This window comes from Leucoraja erinacea, chromosome 24 (assembly GCF_028641065.1).
Source record: "Leucoraja erinacea ecotype New England chromosome 24, Leri_hhj_1, whole genome shotgun sequence".
Classification (NCBI taxonomy): Eukaryota; Metazoa; Chordata; class Chondrichthyes; order Rajiformes; family Rajidae; genus Leucoraja; species Leucoraja erinaceus.
In genome coordinates this window covers 18732621-18759940 of record NC_073400.1, presented here as the reverse complement: position 1 = coordinate 18759940, position 27320 = coordinate 18732621, and the positions used below count along the sequence as shown (strand labels likewise).

Here is a 27320-nt window from a genome sequence, read left to right as displayed (position 1 = left end):
GGTAGGCTGCACAGTGCGCATGCCCGGGTGGGTCGGTGCGGGAGCTGCAGCCGGGCGACATGGTGCTGGACCTCGACCTGTTCCGTGTGGACAAGGGCGGCGACCCTGACATCGTCCGCCAAAACCAGACCCAGCGTTTCAAGGACGCGTCGCTGGTCGACCGGCTGGTGAAGGTGGACACGGAATGGAGGAAATGTGGGTGCGGGGCAGGGGCGGAAGGGAAGGGGAGGGGAGGGTGACAGTAGGAATGGTGGTGGGGGGACGCGATGGGGGGGGGAGATGGGGACAGGCGAGGGGCAATGGGGAGGGGACGTGACAGCAGGGAGAGTAGTGGGTGGGGAGAACATGGGAGGGGTGATGAGGGGGGGGGGGGGGGTAGAGGGTGGGGAGCAGGGGGAAGGGGGGGTGTTGGATGGGGTGCAGAGGTTGGGGGGGGGGGAGTTGGAGGTGGGGAGGGATGAGGAGAGCAGAGGAGGGGTGCTGGGTTGGTGAATAGAGGGTTAGGTGGGGTAGGGGCGAGGAGCAGAGTACTGGATGATGGGTAAGGTGAGAGCAGGGGGATGGGATGATGTGGTGGGTGGGAGCAGGGCTGAGGTAATGGGGTGGGGTAGAAGGTTAGATGGGATGGGGAGTAGTGGAGTGGGTGGGGAGGAAGTTATTGCTCCTCCTGTGGTCACGAAGCAAGGGGAAGGGGGCTGCTGTGCCTACCTCTTCCCTGGCTCAACCCCTGTCACGGGGAGCTATCAGATTCTGGACACGGACAGGTGTTAACGGTCAATTGTGTCCTTTGTTGGCGGGGGTCATTACCGACAGTGTGGTAGGTTGACTCTGACCTGGTGGGGATGGTGTCCCATTCCCTAACAGGCCAAATATCAGTGATTTTGCAAATCAGAACCAACAGCAGAGAGATATAAATGCTCAGCAGGTCAGGCAGCAGCTGTGGAGGTGAAAACATTTAACATTTCAGGTCACTGGCTTACCAATAGGACTCCCAACATGCAGCACCAACCTTCGTTCTCTCTCCACTGTATTGCTCGGACCTGGTGGGGAGGGTTAAATAAACCTGAGATGTTAAATAAAAATAGAAAATGTTAGAAACATTCAGAAGTTCAGGTAGCAACTATAGTACGAGAAGAAGTGTAACTATTGTGACAGTAATAATTATTGTGACAGTCACAAAATGGAACATGAAGTTCTTACTTGCAACAGACATGTAAATACTGTACTTTGTAAATGCCGTAATAAACAACAACATTTCAGTATATGAACAAACAATAATAGTGCATAGACCCAAACAATGCCCACCAGGTCCACAGTATGTAGTTTGGAGCTTATTTGGGGGTTGTAGTGATCAATAACCTGATGGTTGTTGGGAAGTAGCTGCTCCTGAACCTGAACGTTTCAGTATTCAGGCTACGACATCTTCCCAATGGCAGGAGTGAAATGAGAGTGTGGCCAGGGTGGTGTGGGTCACTGATGATGCTGGCAGCAACTGTAAATCCCTTTGATGGTGGCGAGGTCAGCACTCATGATGGACTGAAATCCAATTGGCCAAGCTAAGCAATAATATTCCTTGCTGAATCCTGAACTACAACCAACGTTCAATCAGTGTGGTATGATTTAGTATTTAGTAACAATCTCATGGTCTCCTTTATATTTGAAGTTAGTACCATGCAGTATTTAAAAGTCTAGTACTGCCTGTAAATATGAATATCTGGCTTTTACTAAAACAACCCAGAGATGCTACAGTTGTTCTGCGTACTGTAAGGCGTGGATTATTTTATGTGAAATTGGCCTCTTACAGACAACTCCATAAAGTGATGGATGATCTTGATGCAGTAAGCATGCAGTTCCACAGGGTGTCTGTGGTTAGCTTGCAGAATCTGATGCAATCTCGCAAGCCAGTGTTTCATTTTCGATTTTCTGAGTTTTTTTACATTTAAATCTGTGTTTTTGTGAATCACATATTTTTGGTACTATATTTAAATTGCAGTGGGGCCTTTATCCTAGGAGCAATTGAGGTCCTTCATTTTTTACACCTTTTGAAATTGAAATTTGTTTATGCCAATAAGTTGTTCTAAATTTAATAAAAAGGAAAAAATCAAACTCCAAGGCTGCAAATTAAATATGACGAAGGCATTGTATTTCTGTAAAATCATTACTTGCTGCACTAAGTTCTGCAGATTTCCTGGAACTATATTCAGTGCAGGGTTGTGTAATGGATGATGTAACTTGGTCTTGGACAGAACGTCTTGCTGTAGTAAATAAAAAGACAATAAAAATATGATGTGCACTTATTTAAAATCTGGGGCTTGGTGCTGTCATTCTTTCTGAATGCCGGCAATTATATATACATTGCTGCATATCTTTAAGTTCAGGAAATTGATTGCATTGGTTGTATTTTATTCCAATCTTTGTACAGATTCAGATTCAATTTTAATTGTCATTGTCAGTGTACAGTACAGAGACAACGAAATGCATTTAGCATCTCCCAGGAAAAGCGACATAGCAAACGATTTGAATAAATAATAATAAGTGTCCGGGGGGGGGGTGGGTGGTGATTGGCAGTCACCGAGGTACGTTGTCGAGTAGAGTGACAGCCGCCGGAAAGAAGCTGTTCCTCGATCTGCTGGTTCGGCAACGGAGAGACCTGTAGCGCCTCCCGGATGGTAGGAGGGTAAACAGTCCATGGTTGGGGTGAGAGCAGTCCTTGGCGATGCTGAGCGCCCTCCGCAGACAGCGCTTGCTTTGGACAGACTCAATGGAGGGGAGCGAGGAACCGGTGATGCGCTGGGCAATTTTCACCACCCTCTGCAATGCCTTCCGGTCGGAGACAGAGCAGAGCAGAGACAGAACTGTACCAACCAATGATTCATTAAAACACACTGACGCACTTGTGTTTTTATGTTTAGTAATTTGCTGTGGCTGAATGGAGAAAAAAACATTTCATTTCTGGGGTAAAAATGAATCGTACAGTCAGCAAGTGAACCCCCTAGTCTTGTGTAGGAAGGAACAGCAGATGCTAGTTTAAATCGAAGATTGACGCAAAATGCTGTAGTAACTCAGCGGGACAGGCAGCATCTCTGGAGAAATGGGTGATGTTTCGGGTCGAGACCCTTCTTCGGACTGATGTCGGGAGAGGGAGATACATAGATAAGGAAGTGTAAGGTGTGAAAATAGGACAAAGGGAAGGAGCTCAAGGCAAATGCAGAATAGATCATTGTTGGCTGGGAGAAAGTAACAGGAAAGCAAACAGATAAAATGTAGTCAGAGACAGTAAGACTGTCAGAGAACTGGTGGTGAGACAAATATGATAGTAGCATTTAAGGGCTCTTAGATGGAAGTGCAAGAAATAGAGGGATATGGATCGTGTACAGGCACATGAGATCACTTTAAATTAGCATCATGTTCGGCACAGCCATTTTGGGCCGAAGGGCCCATTCCTGTGCTGTCCTGTTCTATGTACTATGCTATTGCCCTCTTCACCACTTTGTCTAGCACTTGTGTCTCCACTTTCAGGGAACCATGAACTTGCATCCCAGATTCTCTGTTCTGCAATTCTCGTGAGAACCCTGTCATTCACTGTGCTGGTTTAACTTCACAAATTGCTTCACTTTGCACTTTGTTGAGTTAAATTCTATCTGCTATTTCTTGGTCCATTTTCCTAGTTGATCTATATCCCATTATGGATTCGGACAATCTTTTTCACCGATCTACCACACTATCACATCTATCATTTTGGTGTCATCCACAAACTAATTAATCATGGCATCTCCAATCTATATATTACTAAAACTCTCATCTTGTTTGTTTGTCTGCGTGAGTTCCCGGAAACTCCGCCACAACGGTACACGATAGCGCTATCATTTCTGGCCCACCTTACTCACCAGTGTCTTGCGATGTAAATGAAACAAGTTTTGTTCAGATTGATGGTATATTTTACAAGTTATTCACGCTTTAAACTTGACAAAAAAAACCCCACTTTTCCACTTACTCAGACTCGTTCGATGTCGCTATGATTTTACAATGGGATCCCAAAATTATTATTTTTTTAACCGCAAAATTTTTTTTTCCGCGTGTACTTGCCTGGCCTCACAATGAGGACCCAACATGGGTAAGTTTCCTTCTACTTTACAAACACCACCGCAGGGAGAGAAAACGGGGAATTACAGACCAGTTAGTCTAACATCGGTAGTGGGGAAACTGCTAGAGTCAGTTATTAAAGATGGGATAGCAGCACATTTGGAAAGTGGTGAAATCATTGGACAAAGTCAGCATGGATTTACGAAAGGTAAATCATGTCTGACGCATCTTATAGAATTTTTCGAGGATGTAACTAGTAGCATGGATAGGGGCGAACCAGTGGATGTGGTGTATCTGGACTTCCAGAAGGCTTTCGACAAGGTCCCACATAAGAGATTAGTATACAAACTTAAAGCACACAGCATTGGGGGTTCAGTATTGATGTGGATAGAGAACTGGCTGGCAAACAGGAAGCAAAGAGTAGGAGTAAACGGGTCCTTTTCACAATGGCGGGCAGTGACTAGTGGGGTACCGCAAGGCTCAGTGCTGGGACCCCAGCTATTTACAATATATATCAATGATCTGGATGAGGGAATTGAAGGCAATATCTCCAAGTTTGCGGATGACACTAAGCTTGGGGGAACAGTGTTAGCTGTGAGGAGCATGCTAGGAGACTGCAAGGTGACTTGGATAGGCTGGGTGAGTGGGCAAATGTTTGGTAGATGCAGTATAATGTGGATAAATGTGAGGTTATCCATTTTGGTGGCAAAAACAGGAAAGCAGACTATTATCTAAATGGTGGCCGATTAGGAAAAGGGGAGATGCAGCGAGACCTGGGTGTCATGGTACACCAGTCATTGAAAGTAGGCATACAGGTGCAGCAGGCAGTGAAGAAAGCAAATGATATGTTAGCTTTCATAGCAAAAGGATTTGAGTATAGGAGCAGGGAGTTGTACAGGGTCTTGGTGAGACCACACCTGGAGTATTGCGTACAGTTTTGGTCTCCAAATCTGAGGAAGGACATTATTGCCATAGAGGGAGTGCAGAGAAGGTTCACCAGACTGATTCCTGGGATGTCAGGACTGTCTTATGAAGAAAAACTGGATGGACTTGGTTTATACTCTCTAGAATTGTAGACTGAGAGGGGATCTTATAGAAACTTACAAAATTCTAAAGGGGTTGGACAGGCTAGATGCAGGAAGATTGTTCCCGATGTTGGGGAAGTCCAGGACAAGGGGTCACAGCTTAAGGATAAGGGGGAAATCCTTTAAAACTGAGATGAGAAAAACTTTTTTCACACAGAGAGTGGTGAATCTCTGGAACTCTCTGCCACAGAGGGTAGTTGAGGCCAGTTCATTGGCTATATTTAAGAGGGAATTAGATGTGGTCCTTGTGGCTAAGGGGATCAGAGGGTATGGAGAGAAGGCAGGTACGGGATACTGAGTTGGATGATCAGCCGTGATCATATTGAATGACGGTGCAGGCTCGAGGGGCCGAATGGCCTACTCGTGCACCTAATTTCTATGTTTCTATGTCCTCTATACACTTTATTAATTTTAACTTAATTTCAGCCTTCAACGGCACAACATTGACCACTCATTTAAACACAGGATTAGTCAAATATAAATTTTCAAACATCACGCTTTTGGTCTTTAATTTCCACAAAACAAATTCAGGCCTAAACCTAATTTTTTATTAAGCTACATTTTTTAGTGTTTTGATGTTTCAAAACATTTTATTCCACTGTCTAATTTTCTGTGTTCTTGTGTAGATACAAGATAATATTTTTATAGTGCAAATAACAAAAATTGAGATGTCACTTAACATGCACAAAGCAGATTGATTTAAATGAAGTGTTTGTGAACTGATGTGGTAATGGAAGGCAATTACAACATTTAATATCAGTGCTTTCCACTGTTCACAGCTTGTTCTTGATTCAGATAAAATGTGCAGCAGTCATATTTTCTACTTCTATCCTTTTTTTAACCAGGTCGGTTCCGTGCAGACAACTTAAACAAATTGAAAAACCTTTGCAGCAAAACAATTGGTGAAAAAATGAAGGTAAATTAATCTTGTTGATAAAATATCAGAAATGGTTATTCGTGTAACTCAAAGAAGGTTTCTACTGGGTATCATGAGGGTGTCTTTACTAAACTGTGTATGACTGCCTCGTTTGAAGGTTTTTTTTAAAAAGGAAGATTCTTTCATTATGGCTGTAGTTAAACATGGCAGATGTTTTGTCAACAAAAGTGCTGGAGAAACTCACCTGGTTAGGCAGCATCTCTGGAAGACATGGATAAGGTGACGTCTTGGGTCAGGACCCTTTTTCAGACTGATTGTGGTGGGGGGGAACTGGAAGAGATGTGTGAACCAAGGCTAGAGATAAAAAGGAGACAAAACGTATGTCAAAGAGAGGTGAGGAGTGAACTCTTTTCCCTCCCCCTCCCTACTACAATCGGTCTGAAGAAGGGTTGTCCCTCAAAACGTCACCTATCCATGTCCTCCAGAGATGCTGCCTGACCTGCTGAGTTACTCCAGCACTTGTATATTTTTGTAAACTGGCGTCTATTCAAGCCAGCATTTGACTAGTGTAGATGGGACATGTTGCAGAGTCCTACCGACTGCGAAGGGCGGTGAAGGACGCAAAGAGAAGGTACAGGGACAAGATGGAGTTACAGATGGAGCAGCAGGACACCAGAAGCCTGTGGCAGGGGCTACGGATTGTAACCAACTACCGAAGCACCCCTCCCTCATCCGCATGTGCCGGCACCTCCCTAGCTGACGACCTGAACTCCTTTTACGCTCGTTTCGAGAGGGGCAACACCACTCCAGGTCTGCCGACTATCGACAATACCGCCAGCGGGCTGGCTACCGAAGCTGAAGGGAGGAATGTGCACACATTCTCGCTGTCCGAGCACGACGTGAGGAGGGCACTGACACGGGTGAACACGAGAAAAGCTGCAGGCCCCGATGGCATCTCGGGGCGAGTACTCAAGTCCTGTGCTACGCAGCTAGCTCCAGTGCTCACTACATTATTCAACCTCTCCCTGGACAAGTCTGTGGTCCCTGCCTGCTTCAAAAAATCCATCATTGTACCGGTACCAAAAAATGCCTCCCCAGCCTGTCTGAATGACTACCGTCCGGTGGCCCTTACCTCGGTAGTCATGAAATGCTTTGAGAGGCTGGTGAAGAATCACATCTGCGCCTTCCTCCCTCGGAACATGGACCCGTTGCAGTTCGCATACCGTCCGAACAGGTCCACGGACGATGCGGTCTCCCAGGTCTTGCACACCGCTCTCTCCCATCTGGACAGCCAGAAGGGGGGCTACGTGAGGATGCTGTTCATAGACTACAGTTCAGCCTTCAACACGATAGTCCCCACCAGACTGGCCGGGAAGCTAACGGAATTGGGGCTCAACACCTCCCTGTGTGCCTGGGTCCTGGACTTTCTCACCGCCAGGCCCCAGGTAGTCAAGATGGGAGGGAATACATCGGAGTCCCTCACCCTGAGCACAGGATCGCCCCAGGTTTGTGTCCTCAGCCCCCTATTGTACTCCCTGTACACACATGACTGTGTGGCTAGGTTCAGCCCCAATTCAATAATTAAGTTTGCTGATGACACTGGTGGTGGGCCTGATCTCAGACAACGACGAGAAGGCCTACCGGGAGGAGGTGGCCGATCTAGCACTCTGGTGCCAGGATAACAGCCTCCTCTTGAACATCAAAAAAACGAAAGAGCTGATCATGGACTTTAGGAGGGCACATCATCCGAGGACGTACACTCCATTGAGGATAAATGGGGATCCTGTGGATAGGGTGAACTGTTTTAAATATCTGGGAGTCCACATCTCTGATGATATGACATGGGCATCACACGCCTCAGCACTCGTGAGTAAGGCAAGGCAGCGCCTTTACCACCTCAGGCAATTGAGGAAATTCAGAGTGTCTCCGAGGATCCTCCAGTGCTTCTACGCAGCGGCGGTGGAAAGCATCTTGTCCGGGAACATTACCATCTGGTTTGGGAATTGCTCTGCCAAGGACAAGAAGGCTCTGCAGAGAGTAGTGCGTTCGGCCGAACGCACTATGGGAACTTCACTCACCCCCCTGCAGGAACTATACAACAGGAGGTGCAACTCCAGAGCAAACAAAATCATGAGAGACCCCTTCCACCCCTGCAACGGACTGTTCCAGCTGCTATGGTCAGGCAAACGCCTCCGTTGCCATGCAGTGAGAACGGAGAGGTTTTGGAAGGAGTTTCTTCCCAGAGGCAATTCGGACTGTAAACGCCTATCTCACCAGGGACTAACTCTACAGAACGTTTTTCCTTCCATTATTTATTATGTAAAAGAATATGTGTGTTATGATTGTGTTTATAATTTGTTTGGTTGTTTTGTTGTTTGTCTTTTGCACAAAAGTCCGCGAGCATTGCCACTTTCATTTCACTGCACATCTCGTATGTGTATGTGACAAATAAACTTGACTTGACTCGGTGTGGGCATGTTTCCATGCTGTATGACTCTATGATCTGCAGTTCCTCTGTCTACATTGTGCGGGACAAGTCCCACAAACAACAATAATTAATTTCATCTTTTTCGATTGAGGAATATATAATGCAGGGACTGAATAATTATTTTTAGGAACACCTTGAAAAATAAGACAGAGCTTCAATTGAATTTCTCAGCATAAAGGCTGCACCTCCATCAATGTGATTCTCCCTCTGTACTGCAATGAACTGTCAGCCTAAATTGTGTGCTACAATGTCTAGAATTGAGCTTCAACCCTCGACCACCTTACTCCGAGGCAAGAGTGCTACCACAGCCAGGGCCCAGACTCATCAAATCATTAATTTGACTTCACAGATATCGTGGATCTTGATTACCTTAAAAGCCCTTGGTAAATTATCGCATAAATGGCTATAAGGTCTGTGGGACTAGCGATCAAATTTTAAGGTAGATTCCAAATTGGTTGCTTTAATAGAGGCAAAGTGTGGTTATTAATGGTAGCAGTTTTGTGTGGGGTCAGTTTGTTTTGATATTTAGTAGCTTTGCATGCTCTCGCGTTCAACGAATGATAGTTGTTGAAATTGTGTACTGACAAGTAAAACCTGGGGTGATCTTGTGAATTATAATTGAACAAACATGCTTGCACCTATCCCACCAGACAATTAATTGATATTCAAAATTCAAAAATCTAGTGTTCAGCAAATTTACGGTGAATTATTTAAACTTAAAAAAAAAATGAAATTAGTATTTACAGATGTGTTTTTCCACAGAGGAAGGAACCTGTTGGTGAAAGTGATGTGCTTCCACAAAACACACAGAACCTGGATGATCTCAATGCTGACATTTTATGTGTAAGTTATTACTTGGTCGATGGTTGTCTTTTGATTCTACTGTCGGGCGGCACAGTGGCGCAGCGGTAGAGTTGCTGCCTTACAGCGCCAGAGACCCGGGTTTGATCCAGACTACAGGTGCTGTCTGTACGGAGTTTGAACGTTCTCCCTGTAATCGCGTGGGTTTTCTCCAGATTCCTCCCACGCTCCAAAGACACATGGGTGTGTTGGTTAATCGGCTTCGGTGAAAAAGATGTAAACATTTTCCTTAGTGTGTAGGATAGTGTCAGTGCACAGGGTGATTGATGGTCGGTGTGGGCTGAAGGGCCTGTTTCCACATTGTATCTCTAAAGTATATTGCAACCACTCTGTGCTGGTGGTGAAGGGAATGATGATGAGGGCAGTGGATCATATTACCCCCACAACGGTCTTTGCCCTGGATGCTCATGAGCCGCTGTTTTTGGAACTCTACAGACGGAGAGAATTTTGTTCCCCTGACACGAACACTTTGCTGATGGAAGGTCTCTGGGGCTGTCAAGAGTTGAGTCATTTGCCATACGTTACCCAGTCTTTTTCCAGCTCTTTTGGCCCAGTATTTACATGGTTCGAACATTGGTGTTTTCATTCAAAAATATCCTGTACTAATTTAGGTACTCTTGCTGAATTAAAAAAAAGTTAAACATGAAAGTATCGTGCACTGATTCACTTAATTTTAAAGCCCTTGGGCAAACTTCACATGATCAGAATTTAACCCAGGTCCCATAGACATGGAAACATAGGAGTAGGCCATTCAGTCCTTCGAGTCAGCACCGCCATTCAATATGATCATGGTTGATCATCCAGAATCAGTACTCTGTTCCTGCTTTCTCCTCATGTCCCTGAGCAATGAGGCAGCCACTCAACTGCTGTACCACCCAACATAATGGCAGCTTAAAATTACAGGGTGTTTTGCTAAAATAATTTAGGAAGCTCCAAATGAATTATATTAAGCAGATTTTAGAGAAATTGTGGGATGGTGAGCGAAGGGAGATCAAGGTCTTCGGGATGGGCGTCTTGGTCGGCATGGACAAGTTGAGCTGAAGGACCTGTTGCCATATTATAGCCTCTTATCGGCTACAGTGGTACACTTGTTTCATAGTTTATATATTTTTAAATGAAGAAATTCCAGTTGGTACACTTCTGCCCCTGTCCCACTTAGCAAACCTGAACGGAAACCTCTGGAGACTTTACGCCCCACCCAAGGTTTCCGTGCGGTTCCCGGACGTTTTTGTCAGTCTCCCTACCTGCTTCCACTACCTGCAACCACCTGCAACCTTTGGGAACTGCACGGAAACCTTGGGTGGGGCGCAAAGTCTCCAGAGTTTTCCGTTCAGGTTTCCTAAGTGGGACAGGGGCATTATAAGAGCGAGTAATAACTGGGAAATGCCCCATTCATATGATTACAACATTCACATGATCTGAGTGGACTCAGTAAGGAAAGTAATTGTAAATCGCTGTCTTGAATGGGAAGGGAAGAAAGTGGGGCATCTATACCATCTGATTCAGTTGTGTCAGAAAATGCTAGGCATAAATTAGCTATCGGAGCTATGTTGCAGTTTTTTTTCCGTGTTGTCATCTTTTTACATGAATAAAACAAAAAGTGGACTGATTGGCAGCGATAAAGCACCCATTAGTGTTTTGAGTCCCACACGAAACGTCACCTATCCTTGTTCTTCACAGACGCTGTATGACCCACTGAGTTACTCCGGCACTTTATGTCCATTTTTGTAACCCAGCATTTGCAGTTCCTTGGGTCTATACAGTTCATGATGGATAGAAACTTAAACAGGTGTATAAGGGCAAGGTTAGACTTCTGAAAAGTCAATAATCAATAAGTGAAAGTATTTTAAAATAATTTTAATTCTGAAGGGTCCTTGGCCTGAATCAGTAGTCCTATTCCTTACCTTACTAACACATCATGACAGGCTGAATGTTCCCAGCATTTCCTGTGTTTATCTGAAAAGCCTTTTATCATTCACTGCTATTTATTTAAACCTGGCTTCCCTATAATTAATTCAGTTTAATAATATGTGGCAGATTGTAATCAGACCAAAATAAATAATTTATACCTGCAATATAAGAGGCTAAACAAATTGCACCATTGCATTTGTGTTTTATTACAATCAGGCCATTTTGGTGAGATGGTTAACAATCAATAATGGGACTTTTTTAAATTAAATTGGAAAACGTTTCTCGTTTTTTTTTCATCTGTAGCTTTTGGGCATCGGTGGTCTCACAAAAGCATTTTTATGGCTGTCGGCTTCGTTCCATACCTTGAGGTTGTATGACAGTGACACATCAGCCAACACCTTCCCTTCTTCCATATCCTTAGAGAAAATAAAGCAGTATGTGTGAATCAATACTTTCATAACATTTATTATTTTATTAACTGTTCACCTCCAGAGCCTCAGAATTGAAGGATGTTCTTTTAAGAAGGAAATGAGGAGAAATTTCTTTAGTTAGAGGGTGGTGAATCTGTGGAATTCTTTGCCACAGAAGGCTGTAGAGGCCAAGCCTGTGGATATTTTTAAGGCAGAGATAGATAGATTTTTGATTAGTACAGTTGTCAGAAGTTATGGGAAGAAAGCAGGAGAATGGGGTTATGAGGGAGAGATAGATTAGCCACGATTGAATGGTTGAGTAGTCTTGATGGGCCGAATGGCCTAATTCTACTATCACATGATCTTATGACTTACATGGCAGCTTGGCCAAACATGGGAGTTTCACAGAGTTGAAAGTAATTTTGTAGTAGTGATTTCAATTAAAGCAACGATAGACTGCAGCATATTCTGTAAAGCTTTATAAACATAGAACAATGAACAGTACAGTGCAGCAACAGGCACTTCGGCCCTTGTTGTCTGCTGCCCATGATGCTAAGTTAAACTAACCTCATCGAGCGGCACATGATCCATACTTTGCCTGTCTCTTCATGTGTCCAAGTGCCTCTTAAATGTCACTATAGTCTGCCTCCACTATCAACCTCTGGCAGTGTGATCCAGGCACCCAACATTGTAAAACAAAAAAATTGTTTTATACTTTAACTCTGCCCCTTTAACAAAGTTATCCCCTCAAGATTTCAGCATTGTGCTGCCTTCCTAGTGTCTGACATTTCTACCCTGGGATAAAGACTGACTACTCTTTCTCTCCCTCATAATGTTATGTAAAATGCCATCATTTATCTTATGGTCAGAAAATTTTGAATTTTTCAGGGTTTAACTGTAACTCAGATCAAGAAAATACGTGTCCTCATTGATGAAGCCATTGGAAAATGTGACAATGAACGGCTGAAACTGGAAGTCCAAAGAATGGACAGTCTGAGGGAGATTGGTAACATCCTGCATCCCTCTGTACCCATCAGCAACGATGAGGTAAGAACATGGCTCGCGTTGCTTCATCATTTAATTTGTATTTATTTTACTTAAATGCCTCAGCATTAAAACTATATCCCGAATTTATGGAAAATAAACAATATTCTATTTATATTTAACAACATTGTATTTAACTCGGGTTTAATCATCTCTAAAGAGTTTGGTGCAATTATCTTGTAGAGTAAAACAAAATGGTGTCCAACTAATGCAAAAGCAGTTTGACAAAGAGTCCCAACCCGAACCGTCATCTATCAATGTCCTCTGGAGATGCTGCCTGGCTCGATCTAATACAAAAGGGGTTTGGATTAATGATAAAGGTGCTGAAAAGAAACCTTATTTTCTCACTCCACTGGATAATATTAAGATATTTTGATTTGCAAAATCGAAGCTTCCCCATTTTTAAGGCTAAAACAAGGGGGCTATCACCACTGGCCAACCCCTTGGACGAGGTGAGGATTAAGATTGAGTGAAAAGGCATGTGAATGAAAGTTAAGAACTAAGGAACTTGGTAGCTCTGAGATATTCCAAGATGTTTGGTCACATTACATTCACTGGAGGATGGAGTTTGCCTGATTTCATAAGATCTACACAGACCATTTTGGATACACCACAGACCAGTTTGCTGTTAGTGCAGTTTTCACATGCTGGGTAATTTCCTGTCAAGCATTAAAGTTAAATAATTTTCATCTCTTGCGTCTGAGAAATTTGAGTGATTTCTGAATGACGCTGGATAACTTAAATTGTATTACAAAAATTGATGTTTTTTCCAGATATTGCATCTCATTCTAATTCAATGGCTTTCTTCTAGAGCCTAAATGTAACGTTCCATTATTGTCTAACTTTATTTGTACACAGACTACCAGTTGTAATGTGAGTATTGCCAGTCAGCAGGGAGAAAGATTAGTGCTTGATTGCTGAATTTCACAGGTTCTGTTTGTATCTTATTTAAGATAGGAAATGTAGAAGTGTTCTACCAGTGTTCTGTCTTTCCCCTTTGCAGGATGCAGATAATAGAGTGGAGCAAACATGGGGAGATTGTGCATCCAGAAAGAAATACTCTCACGTTGACTTGGTGGTAATGGTCGATGGTTTTGAGGGAGAGAAAGCAGCTGTAGTGGCCGGGAGCCGAGGCTATTTCCTGAAGGTGAGTGTTCATAAGAATTAACAACCGCTTTTAAATTCAGTTTTCTATAAATCGGTACAGCCTGACTTGGAGATGTAAGGAATTGCAGCATCTGTGGAGGGAATTGACACTCGACTTTTCGGGTGTGGGTCCTTCTTCAGACTAATGGTGACGAAAGGTGGCACATTGGCGCAGCTGGTAGAGTTGCTGCCTTGGTGCCAAACAACCTGGTTCGATCCTGACTGCGGGTTCTACCTGTATAGAGTTTGTACGTTCTCCCTATGACTGCAAGAGTTTTCTCCAGCTGCACCGGTTTCCTCCCACATTCGAAAGATGTGCAGGTTTGTAGGTTAATTGGCTTCTATAGCTTGCCTCTAGTGTGTGGGATGCGAAACTGGGACAACATAGAACTAATTTACAGGTCAACGCAGATTTGGTGGGACTGTTTCCACGCTGTATCTCTAAACTAAACTAAAGATGCTGTCTCATCAATGGGTTCCTCCTCCAGCACTTCGTTTTTTGCACCGTTTGCGGTTTGTTTGTGATGGTGTTCCCATGTTCCATCTTGTCATTCTGGCAATTAGATGTTCTGAAGATAGACACAAAATGCTGGAGTAACTCAGCAGGTTAGGCAGCATCTCTGGGGAAAAGGAAAAGGTGATATTTTGGGTTGAGACCCTTCAGACTGAAGAACGTCTCGACCCGAAATGTCACCCATTCCTTCTCTCCAGAGATGCTGCCTATCCCGCTGAGTTACTCCAGCATTCTGTGTCTACTCAAGATGATAAGATAAACCTTTTTCCATAAGACATAGGAATGAAATTGGGCCATTCGGCCCATTGAATTCGCAGTGCCATTCGATCATGGCTGATCTATTTTTCCCCCTCGACCCCAATGGGTTTCATTGGCAATCCCATTGTAGACCTCCTTCCCGGAGTATCCAAAGGAAAATTTCATTCTGACAAACAGTGCAGTTATGAGCGTAGATAATAAGAATGTAATTACGCATTAAATAAAAATAATAACAGGAGGCACAATGGTAGACAAATAATAATATGCATCGTGTGTTGATTGTTTTTTGCAGGGTCCTTTGGTGTTTCTTGAACAAGCTCTGATCCAGCATGCTCTGCGGAGCCTGAGCAGCCAGGGGTACACTCCACTCTATACACCGTTCTTCATGAGAAAAGAGGTGATGCAAGAAGTTGCACAGCTTAGTCAATTCGATGATGAACTCTACAAGGTACCGAAGTACAGTGCTTTATCTGGTTACAAATCCCCACACTAATATGCTCTGGGACCGTTCATGTTGCAACTGAATGAATTGTCAGAAATATTAATCATCACTTATGACACAACTGAACTCGCTTCGTTAAGCAGCGTTGCTTCAAGTCAAATACAATTAACTTTAAGAAGAGACATTAGGGTTTCTCAATTACTTTGGCATTATATGCGTCGTCTAATATATTGAAACAAAAATGTCCCACTTTAACTCCCTGGACCGTGATGAATGATTTGATCTTACTGAGCCATCACTGGGCGCAGTTTGGATTTTATTTTCCCAACCCTCAGTTGCACTTTGATATAGAATGTGTGCATACTGATATTGATAATTACATTGGGGGTTTTGACGAATAAGTATGAAGATGCTTTGCATTGGCAGGTGAAAAGTGTCTACACTACACATGTATACACTAAGTTGCTGATGTTGTTTGTAGTATGTCTTTAGTTTTGAGGCTGTCATCAGAATGGCAGAACCGTGGAATAATTGAAAGCTGGGGTCCCAATGGTTGTTTCTTGATTGCGAAAAGTAGTAAAAAACCCATTAATCCTTTTTCCTAAATGGCAACACTAAATGTCATGGAAATATCAGACTAGAGGGCATAGCTTTAAGATGAGATGGGGATGTGAAGGGCAGGTTTCTTTACACAGGGTGATGGGCGCCTGAAGTGTGTGGCCGTTGATGGTGGTAATATGATAGTGTCAGATATGATATTTTCATTGAAAATGCTTTAGGATGGCATGTGGATATGCAGGGAATAGAGGGATATGGAACACATGCAAACAGATGAGATTAGTCTGTCTTGGCACAGACATTGTGGGCCCTCTGGCCCGTGTTCCTGCTTTGTAGTTTATGTTCTATGATTATATCTAGCATCTTTTTTTTTTTATTTTATTTTTTTATTTTTATTTTTAATCAAAAAATGTATTCAATATTTACACTACAATAAAACAAGCCAGAACCCACCACCATAAATACAATACAAACATATATCCATAATAAACTATTATACAATTATGATACAATCCTTATTGAGGATACATTCAACACCCTGCGGAGCCCAGCGGTCCCTGAACTCCCTCAGGGTGCCCACAGACAGGGCGTATTCCCTTTCTAATCCCACCCGGGCACGGACATATCCCCGGAAAAGGGGCAGGCAGCTGGCCCGGGTAGAGCCCTCCGCCGCCTGGCGCCGTGACTCGCGGATGGCCAGCTTGGCCAGGCCCAGGAGCAACCCAACCAGGACATCTTCAGCCCTACCCTCTCCCCTACGCACAGGGTGTCCAAAGATGAGGATGGTGGGTGAAAAATGCAGCCAGAAGGCAAGGAGCAGCCCCTTTAGATATTCAAACAATGGCTGCAGCCTCACACACTCCATGTACACGTGGTACACAGACTCTTCCAGCCCGCAAAAGTGGCAGGCGGCTGGCGAGTCTGTGAACCGCGAGAGAAACAGGTTGCAGGGAACTCCTCGGTGCAATACCCTCCACCCCAGGTCCCCAATGTAGAGTGGCAGAATCCCTGCGTAGAGGGACCCCCATCGGGGGCCCCCCTATATCTAGCATCTTGTCGTGTTCAGCAATTAATGACAACAATAACAACCCTTCAGTCTGAAGAAGGGTTTCGGCCCGAAACGTCGCCTATTTCCTTCACTCCATAGATGCTGCTGCACCCGCTGAGTTTCTCCAGCATTTATGTGTACCAATGACAACAATAAGTCTGGTTTACAAATGACACAACCTGAACAGCTTTCCCTTTTTTCTCTGTAGGTAATCGGAAAGGGCAGTGAGAAATCGGAGGACAGTTCAATTGATGAGAAATACTTGATTGCTACTTCCGAGCAGCCAATTGCAGCTTTCCACAGGGATGAATGGTTGAAGCCCGAGGATCTTCCGATTAAGTACGCCGGGTTCTCCACATGCTTCCGGCAGGAGGTGGGCTCCCACGGCCGGGACACCAGGGGCATCTTCCGTGTTCACCAGTTTGAGAAGGTAAATCAAACCCCAGGAAATGTAGTTCTAGTCATCTAAAATAGCTCAGTATATTACGTGGCATGGTACGATACATGTCTCACAGGTAACCCAGATGTTATCACCTATGCCAATACAGCTGCAGTCTTCAGAGTCCTGTTCTGGAAAAGAAGAAGGGATGCTCAGTAGCAAAACTGGTAGAGCTGCTACCTCACAGCATCAGATACCCAGGTTCATCCCTGACCTGTGTGTGGAGTTTGCACATTCTCTATGTGACCCTGTGGGCTTCCCCTGGGTGCTCCTGTTTCCTTCCACGTCTCAAAGACATGCAGGTTTTTTAGATTTAAGGGCCTTAGTAAATTGTCCCTAGTGTGTTCGGAGTGGATGAGAAAGTGACATAACATAGAACTAATGTGAACGGGTGATTGATGGTTGGCATGGACTCAATGGGCCAAAGGCCCTGTTTGCATATTATATCTTTCATTCAATCAGTGTCATCCATGGTTCCTCTTCCATAGTATTCTCCTCTGTTAGAGGTAAGTGGGTGACCAATTCAGGAGAGGATGGGATAGATACTTGTAACTGTCCTCATTAAATCATGCAATGCCAGGCATTGGATATAGTTGCTTCCATATCATCCCACCGTTGCAGCACCAAGGATCCCCTGATGTTCCCCTAAAGTCTGGGATGTAGGGCTTAATAGAGCAAAATAACATTTAGGTGATTACAAATATACCTTTCTAATGAAGAGATATAGTGAAAAAAGCTCTTTCGGCCTACGGAGTGCTTGCTGACCAGCGATCCCCATACACTAACACTATCCTACACACTAGGGACAATTTTATGATTTTTACTGAAACCAAACTTGTACGTCTTTGCAATTGTGGAGGAAACTAGAAAACTCGCGCATGTCACAGGGTGAACGAACAAACTCCGTACAGACAGCATCCATAGTCGGGATCGAACAGGGGTCTCTGGGGCTGTAAGGCAGCAACTACCGCAGTGCCACCATGCCGTCCTATGTAGCATGAAAAAAAATGTCTTCACAGAATTTCTATATGGTTTCATCTGACAGTAATAGTTTGAATATTATTTCAAAACAAACATTCATTTGATTGTTGGTAACTTAAGGCTGTTTTACTTTATGTCTTTACAGATCGAACAATTTGTTTTTGCGTCCCCCCATGATAATAAGTCATGGGATGTGTTTGAGGAAATGATTAAAACTGCTGAAGATTTCTACCAGTCACTAGGCATTCCTTACCGCATTGTAAATATTGTTTCAGGTACCTGGTCAGTCACACTGTTTCTCCTGATCCTGGTTACTGATTGAACAGTTCAAAATGCAATTTGTTATCTGTTAGGTTACACAGAAAAGCTGGAGAAACTCAGCGGGTGCAGCAGCATCTATGGAGCGAAGGAAATAGGCAACGTTTCGGGCCGAAACCCTTCTTCAGACTGATCAGGGGTGGGGGTGGGTGGGGACAAGAAAGGGAAAAGGAGGAGTAGCCGGAAGGCTGGAGGGTGGGAGGAGACAGCAGGGGAGCTGAGGAAGGGGAGGAGACAGCAAGGACTAACAGAATTGGGAGAAGTCGATGTTCATGCCCCCGGGGTGCAGACTCCCCAAACGGAATATGAGGTGCTGTTCCAATCATCTGTTAGATTTGGAGTATTCAACTCAAATATGTTGTCAGTTATCACTTGCTAATTTTGGTAAATTTAAGCTCAGAGTGGCAGAACACAGTAAATATTTGAAAATGATATTTCAATGAACCTTCTGTGAGACATTTTGTTGTTTTCATGAATATAGTTTAGATTTTGGAAGCCACATTCACCTGGTAGGTGATAGGATTATTTGAAAGTTTACAGGAGAGCAACACAACACATGGTTAAAAAAATTACAATAGCTTGATGTTTCATGAAATGTGTTTGTAAGCGGTGCTCTATTAAGTTTTATATCAAAATGTCCCAAACTCGGGTGATCAACCTACAGATAGAGAAATTTTTGGGTGAAGGAACTCAGTGGGTCAGGCAGGGAATGGGCAATTATTCTGTTCGGGGTCCTTCAGAGTGATGGAACAGGGGAGAAAGCTGGGACAGAGAAGTGAGGGTGGAACACAGCCATGTGATGCCTGAGATACTGGGAGGGAAGGAATGGGGTGTGATTGGTAGATGGGTAGAAGTTTCCAGATGATGACGATTGGAAATGGAGAAAAAGGGTGTCAGGAAATGAAAGAAGAGCAGTGAAATGTAAAGCAGGAGAGGGATAAAAGGGGAAAATGTGGGACATGTATGCTCACCTCTACCATAAAGATATAGGTAGGCATACAGAGAAGGGGAAAGCAGCAAGATGACTTGGGTGGGGGGAGAATTGCATGTGCACCAGAATTTGGAGCAGGGGAAAGAGGTGGTTGGGGAGGGGGTGTCATCTGAAATGTTCTTGCAATTTTGATTGCATCTTCTGTTGTCTGATTAAATGGTGATATTTGCTGTAAACAAGGATGGGTTTGTAAAACTGCTTTGTGATGAACGTCTGAAAGGGATTTCTAAATGCGTGGCTGTGTGCCTCCTGGTCTGGTAGGTTTATGTGTTCCGTTTGGAGCCGCCCTCTTTTATTCCTCTTGAGTTGCTATTGCATAGGGAGACGGTTGTGAAGTTAATTCTTCTTGCTCTGCCAGGTGCACTGAATCATGCTGCAAGTAAGAAGTTGGATTTGGAAGCCTGGTTCCCTGGATCTGCTGCCTACCGGGAATTGGTGTCATGCTCAAACTGTACAGATTACCAAGCACGGCGGCTACGGATCAGATATGGACAAACCAAAAAAATGATGGATAAAGTAAGTACTTGTTGGGGTCGAGGACTAGATGTGTGCTGAATTGCACACCCTTCAGAAGGTAAAACTTGCATCGGGATCATCAAACAATTAGCTTTCCTCAATGCTCCAACATGAAAGATTTGCCAAACATTTGTCCATTGAGGATGCAGAAGACATTCAGAGTCATACCATATGGGAACAGGCCCTTTGACCCAACTTGTCCCATCTACCCTTGTCCCACCTGCCTGTGTTTGGCCTAAATTCCCTCTAAACCTATCCATGTACCTGCCTAAATGTTTCTTAAACGTTATGATAGAAACATAGAAATTAGGTGCAGGAGTAGGCCATTCGGCCCTTCGAGCCTGCACCGCCATTCAATATGATCATGGCTGATCATCCAACTCAGTATCCCGTACCTGCTTTCTCTCCATACCCTCTGATCCCCTTAGCCACAAGGGCCACATCTAACTCCCTCTCAAATATAGCCAATGAACTGGCCTCAACTACCCTCTGTGGCAGAGAGTTCCAGAGATTCACCACTCTCTGTGTGAAAAATGCCTTAACAACCTCTCCAGCAGCTTGTTCCATATACCTACCACCCTTTGTGTAAAAAAAAATGTTGCCCCTCGGATTCCTATTGAACATTCCCCCCACATCCATCTTAAACATATGTCCTCTGGTTCTCGATTCCCCTACTCCAGGTAAAACACTGCATTCATGCAATCACCTTCATGATTTTATACACCTCTGTAAGATAATGTTTCTTCCTCCTAATTTCCAACTAATAAAGTCCTATCCTGCTCAACCTCTCCCTGCAGCTCAGGTCCTTGAGTCCTGGCAACTTCTTTGTAAATCTTTCTATACCTACCAGAATGCTGTTTAGATTAGAGGGTGTTTGTTATACTGTAAAGAAAGATTGGGCAAACCTGGATTATTTTCTCTGGAGCATCAGAAGCTGAAGGGAAACCCATGTTTATGAAATTATAAGAGGCCAAGATAGGCTGGACAGAACCTTTATCCCAGGATGGAAATGATCTATGTTATTCCTTTAACCACATTGGTCAGTAACATGTAACTACATTTTCACGTCTTGGCACATGGCAAATTTACATCAGTGGTAGGTCGTGCATAGCTCCCTAGCCATGGTTTGTGGCTGCTTTTTATGGAGTTTCTCAGAAATTGTTTTTTGATTATCGGGTGGCTGGAATGGTCATCATCTTGAGGAACATAAGGAAGGAGATCTTCCATAGATCTACTGCCTGCTCACATCTGTTGGAATATGCTAAAAATGCTTGAAAGTCAATGAACACAGTTCTTGGATCGGCACACATGTCTATCAGCATAACAGCAAAAAGCTGATTGAAATCTTCAGAAAGTGTTGGCACCAGCCCCGGAAAACGGAAGCACCCACTTTGGTTTTCCAGTTGAATGTTGTTCCAAGCTGATATTGGACTGATCACTTGGGCTTTTGAACTGTCCATTAATGCTTTTTCATCATGTTCCATAATATGTTTTATATTACCATGAAAAGTGAAATACTTCTCTTCACGCTTCTATTGGAGGCTTTCGGGGTCATCTCGACCTAGATGCTTTCAAGTGGGTAAATACAAGTGCTTTATGTGCAGTATTCAATTGTATTAAATGCGGCATTAGCTTATCGTGACTCAAGCTGCAGTCAATATTAATGTGCCTGTAAAGTCAACAAAGTGAACAGTGTCAGTTCTCAGCCTTGCTTTTTTTTTCCTTTGATAACATTCAAAGTTTCTACCAATAATGGTTGATACAAGTGTTTACCTTACCGATTATTTACCAGCATCCATCTGATCCAAAAGAATCCTTAAACAGTAAAAGCCATAAAATGCTGGAGTAACTCAGTGGGACAGGCAGCATCTCTGGAGAAGGTGGATTGATGACATTTGAGGTTGGGACCCTTCTTCAGGCACCGACTCGAAACGCCACTTATCCAATGTTCACTAGAGATGTTGCCTGTCCCGCTGAGTTACTTTAGCACATTGTGTCTCTTTTTGTATATAAACCAGCATCTGTACTTCCTTGTGTCTCCATGAATATCATCAACCAGTGGTTGGGTTCTGTAGTTTCCTGCAGAGGGAACTAGTGAGCTGTGGTGCTGAACCACAACACCTTCTGAACGCACTGCCTGGAGTTTTTCCCAGCATGGGAGTCAATAAACCCAAGCATCAGTGTTACTTAGATGCTCTAACTCTGCTCAGATTCTGACTCCTTCATTAGCTTGGTAATGGCCAACACTCCGTTCATCTTTACTTATATTTACTCATTCAGCTATGCAGTGTTTTTGAAAGCATCAGAAATTACCCAGGGAGCTCCATGTAGAAGTCTGAATCTCTCTTTAAGTGGGGCACGAGTGAATTTTACGGGAAAGTTTCAGCATTGAACATAGGATAGATTGACTTTTGATAAATGGTGTGCTTGATGTAACCAGTTAGGGGCAGGACAGTGAGTTGCTGCCTCGCAGTGCCAGAGGCCCGAGTTCAATCCTGACTACAGGTGTTGTCGGGATGGCGTTTGTATGTGTTGCCTGTGACTGCTTGGGATTTCTCCGGATGCTCTGGTTTCCACCCACATTTCAGGTTCGTAGGTTCATTGGCCTCTGTAAATTGTTCCTGGTCTATAAATAACAAATGCTAATGCAAGAAAACTGGTGTCTGTAATGCATCATCTTAGTTGCTGAGGTTAGTGTTGTGCAGCGTTCAAGAGCCTGATGGTTGCTGGAAAGAAGCTGGTTTAGAACCTGGAAGTCACAGTTTTCTTCATATTGATTATTGTAGGTCCCTTGGACGGTGGGGAGCTCAATACCTGTGATGGACTTGGCAGTGTCCACTACTCCTTTGATCACTTTCTAGTGGTTCCTCAGTGATAGGAATAAAAGTAAGTAATGACAGGGTGAAGGAAGGAACAAAACCATCACTTGAAGAAGCTTTTTTCACTGTGTGGATGTAAATGCAAGTGCTAAGGATGTGGAATAAAGGTAATTCTTGTTTGCAGGCTGACTTTGTGCACATGTTAAACGCCACGATGTGTGCCACGACCCGTGTCATCTGTGCCATCCTCGAGAACTATCAGACTGAAGATGGGGTGGTGATACCGGAAAGTCTAAGACCCTACATGCCACCAGGTACGTGTCAGAAGTGTAAACAAGTGCACCGAGCCTTTGTTTTATTCACCTGTGGACAAGATAGAAGGACGTACATTTAGAAAAGAGATAAGGAAACATTTATTTAGCCAGAAGGTGGTGAATCTGTGGGATTCATTGCCACAGAAGGCGGTGGAGCCCAAGTCATTCTGTATTGTTTAAAGCGGGGATTGACAGGTTCTTGATTGGTTAGGGTGACAAAGGTTACGGAAAGAAGACAGGAGAATGGGGTCGAGGGAACTATATTCAGCCATGAATGAATGGCAGAGTAGACTCGATGGGCCAAATAATCTAATTCTGCTCCTGTGACTTGTGAACATAAGATCAAGCAAACCATAACGTTACGTTATGGACCTAGAAACTTGAGACTTTTTGTTTAATCAGTTTCACAGACGGATATTGTGGAGAATGGAAGTCAGATGATTGAAAGCATTGTAAGGGAAGTATCAGACAGTCTTTCTGATCCACAATCTAACCTTGTAGAATGTTGTTTTTGAACTTGGGTAGAAAACTTCACAATTTTGACCTTGCATTCAAGAAAATAAGCATATTCTGCCTTCTGAATTTTACGTGGATTAATCAAATACATGTTTCCTATTTAAAAGATGTGGAGCCAGCAGTGTGTGACTTAGATAAATAAAGATTTAAGATAGTTTTAGATGACGCACTTCTGGAGAACCAAGAGTGGGGACTGGCGAATGTCATCAACAATACCTCTATCATCTCCATCCCACGCGGGTGTCGATGACAAACTGGTTTATCCCTGACTGAGGAAGCAGTTGAGATTTTGACAAATGGCTGGACTGCAAGTTGGAGTGGAGCAAACTCAACTTGTGATCTTCCTATCGATTGTTGCCTGCTTTATGATTTGTTTTGAAAGATAAAGTTTCAAAAGGTGGCGCAGCAGGTAGAGCTGTTGCGTCAGTGCCAGAGACCTGGGTTCAATCCTTACCTCGGGTGCTGTCTGTATGGAGTTTTTAGCATACAACTAGTGCGAATGGGTGATCGATGGTTGGCATGTATTCGGTGGGCCGAAGGGCCTGTTTCCATGCTGTATTGTTAAATTAAATTTAAAACTAAGATCAGGTTTTGACCCGAAACGTCACTATCCATGTTCTCCAGAGATGCTGATTGACCCGCTGAGTTACTCCAGCACTTTGTGTTCTTTTAAAAAAACTAAACTACGATTTAGCTCTTGATTTTGACACGCTCCCTCTTGTATGTATACAGCTCCAAATACATAGAGTCGTAGAGTGATACAGTGTGGAAACAGGCCCCTCCACCCGCCTACAATGTCCCAGCTACACTAGTCCCTCTTGCCTGTGCTTGGACAATATCCCTCCAAACCTGTCCTATACATGTACTTGTCTAACTGGTTCTTAAACGATGGGATAGTCCCAGCCTCAACTACCTCTGGCAGCTTGCTCCATACACCCACCACCCGTTGTATGAAAAAGTTACCCCTCAGATTCCTATTAAATCTTTTCCCCTTCACCTTGAACCTATGTCCTCTGGTCCTCGATTCCCCTACTCTAGACAAAAGACTGTGCATCTACCCGATCTATTCCTCTCATGATTTTGTATATCTCTCTAAGATCTCCCTTCATCCTCCTGCGCTCCATGGAATAGAGACTCAACCTCTCCCTATAGCTCACACCCTCCAGTCCTGGCAACACCCTCATAAATCTTTTCTGAACCCTTTCAAGCTTGACTATATCTTTCCTATAACATGGTGCCCAGAACTGAACACAATATTCTAACTGCGGTCTCACCAACGTCTTGTACAACTGCAACATGACCTCTCAAGTCCAATGCTCTACGTGTAAGAAGAAACTGCAGATCTGATTTAAACCGAAGATCGACACAAAATGCTGATGTAACTGTAATGAACCAACAGGTCATTCAGACTGAAGTCACCCATTTCCTTCTCTCCAGAGATGCTGCTTGTCCTGCTGAGTTACTTCAGCATTTTGTGTCTATCTTCAGCTCCAATTGCAAGCAACTAAAGCTTTAAACTGTTGCTGTGAGGTATGCTGAATATTAAGCCAGCAAATGACAGTTCATTATTGTTCCATCCACAATACATATCTTTTTTTCTTTGAACAGGTTTGACTGAAATGATCAAGTTTGTTAAGCCAGCACCTATCGACCAGGAACAATCTAAAAAACAGAAAAGGCAGCAGGAAGGAAACAAGAAGAAACCTGCATTCTCTGACACCAGTTTGGAAAATAAAGTACAGAACATGTCTGTCAACAATTAATGAATGCTTTCAATTAAATGGTTAACTTATAATCAGTGTCGGTATTGTCCAAATTAACTACATGTGGATGGCTTGCTCGCAAATGGCGTCCATATTAAGTAAAATGGGAAGTGCATCATGTATGTGGTGATAATGTTCACTCATCGACAGGTCATTTAGTGGAACAGGTTTTATGGGAGTAAATATGCTCGGAATTTAGAATGTTATCTCTTGAATGATTTGCAATAATAAACAGCTTAAATAAGCATGGTTCTAATGCAAGTTTCGTTCCATCATTGTGAAGTCCATTATTAAATTCCATCACATCTTGCCCCGCGTGTCCCTCCTTTCTAAAGGCAAAGGTTTCAATGCAAAGTGCTGAGATGCTCAGATTCAGATTCAATTTCAGATTCAGATTCAATTTTAATTGCACTTCGTGTGGATCTGAAGAAGAATCCTGGCCTGAAACATCACCTACCCATGTTCTCCAGGGAAATTGCCTGACTTGCTGAGTTACTCCAGCCCTTTGTGCCCTTTTTAGTTTAAATTCAGTAAAGCTTGAGTTATGGAAACAAGGAATTGCAAATGCTGGAATGAGAAAAACACAAAGTGCTGGTGTAAATCAGGTCAAGCAGCATCTCTGATCAACATGGATAGGTGACTTGGCTCAGGACCCTTCTCCAGTCTGAAGAAGGGTACCGCCCAGAAACATTGCCTATCCATGGGCTCCAGAGATGGTGCCTGACCCTAAGTTACTCCAGCACTTTGTGTTTTCAAGCTTCAGTTATTGGGCTATACAAATTATTTTGTGCCTTATTGCTTTAGCACATGACATGATACTGTTCCATTGAAACAAACCACGTCTTTCGATTTAGCACAACACAAACGTTTTGGAGGAATTCTGTGGGTCAAGCCGCATCTGTGAAGGGAATAGACAGAAGACCCTTCTTCAGATTTGATCCCTCATTGTTTCAATGAGCTGCCTTGGGGCATTGAGGGGGTATTTAGTCCAGATTAAGGGAAGATTCACTGGAAATTGTGTCCCATAATCTCATCACAAGGATATGTATGCTGTGCTTCAAATAAAAGGAAAATCAGATTTGTTATTCCCAAATAACCTGCCCTTTCTTCAGTTATGTAGGTGCTGATCAAGAATAGCAATTTAGGAAAGTGATGTAAACTATGGAGTCATTGGCTACAATGGAGATGACAATTGAAAGGAAATCATTTTAAGAACCATCCAGCACACAAACTGTTTAGGTTTCTATTAAATCTTTTCCCTCCCACCTTAAACCTTTGTCCCAACTCGTCCATACCAACCTGGATGCCCCATCTAAGCTAATCCCATTTGGCCCATCTTTCCTAAGCATGCACCTATCCAAATGTCTTTTAAATGCATTTTACCTGCCTTAACTACCTCATCTGGCAGCTCGTTCCATACACCCAGCACTCTGTGTGGAAAAGTTGCCACTCAGGTTACTTTCAAGTATTGCCCCTCTCATCTCAAGCTTTCTATGGACACTTTATCTTCCTGAAAAATAATGAACTTAATACTGGATGAAAGAAAGGTGACAGGAAGATGAGGGAGTGGGCACATTTTAGATCGGATTAATCAAGCAATACATTGTATATTGGGGACACAAGCCTGCAGCTGCTGGAATTTGGGTTTGAACCAAAGATACTACCTCTAATATCGTTGGTTTCGACCCACCCACCCACCCACCCCCTCCCTCTATCCCAGACGCTGTTGAGTTCTTGCAGTAGATTAGGTCATACACTCAAGGAAGTGCAGATTCTGGGACAGTTTCTTACTAGCTGTTATTAGGCAACTGAACCATCCGATCACCATCTCTCTAGAGAGTGGGCCTGAGCTACAATCTACTTTGTTGGAGGCAGGTTATCTTTAATCGGACTTTACTGAACATTATCATGCTCTAGATGTTATTCCGTTTATCATGT

General features: G+C 43.6%; 1 protein-coding gene across 2 annotated transcripts; it reads left to right on the top strand.

Moving 5' to 3' along the window:
- Positions 1 to 25638, top strand: sars1 (seryl-tRNA synthetase 1). 2 transcript variants are annotated; one of them, XM_055654636.1, is made up of 11 exons: positions 1 to 195; positions 6014 to 6084; positions 9296 to 9376; positions 12604 to 12762; positions 13763 to 13906; positions 14970 to 15125; positions 16934 to 17155; positions 18291 to 18420; positions 19813 to 19970; positions 22974 to 23103; positions 25228 to 25638. In XM_055654636.1, the coding sequence occupies exons 1-11, from the start codon at positions 60 to 62 to the stop codon at positions 25380 to 25382; spliced, it is 1542 nt and encodes a 513-aa protein (XP_055510611.1). In that variant the 5' UTR covers positions 1 to 59; the 3' UTR covers positions 25383 to 25638. The 2 variants fall into 2 exon arrangements, with proteins under 2 accessions (XP_055510611.1, XP_055510612.1); XM_055654637.1 differs by having other exon boundaries at positions 44 to 173.
- Positions 25639 to 27320: the final 1682 nt, after the last annotated feature.

Coding starts and splice junctions, on each gene's coding strand:
- sars1 (XM_055654636.1), top strand. CDS start 60: ATGGTGCTGGACCTCGACCTGTTCCGTGTGGACAAGGGCGGCGACCCT. Junction 9,377..12,603: donor TCAATGCTGACATTTTATGT/GTAAGTTATTAC, acceptor TGAATTTTTCAG/GGTTTAACTGTAACTCAGAT. Junction 18,421..19,812: donor CATTGTAAATATTGTTTCAG/GTACCTGGTCAG, acceptor TTGCTCTGCCAG/GTGCACTGAATCATGCTGCA.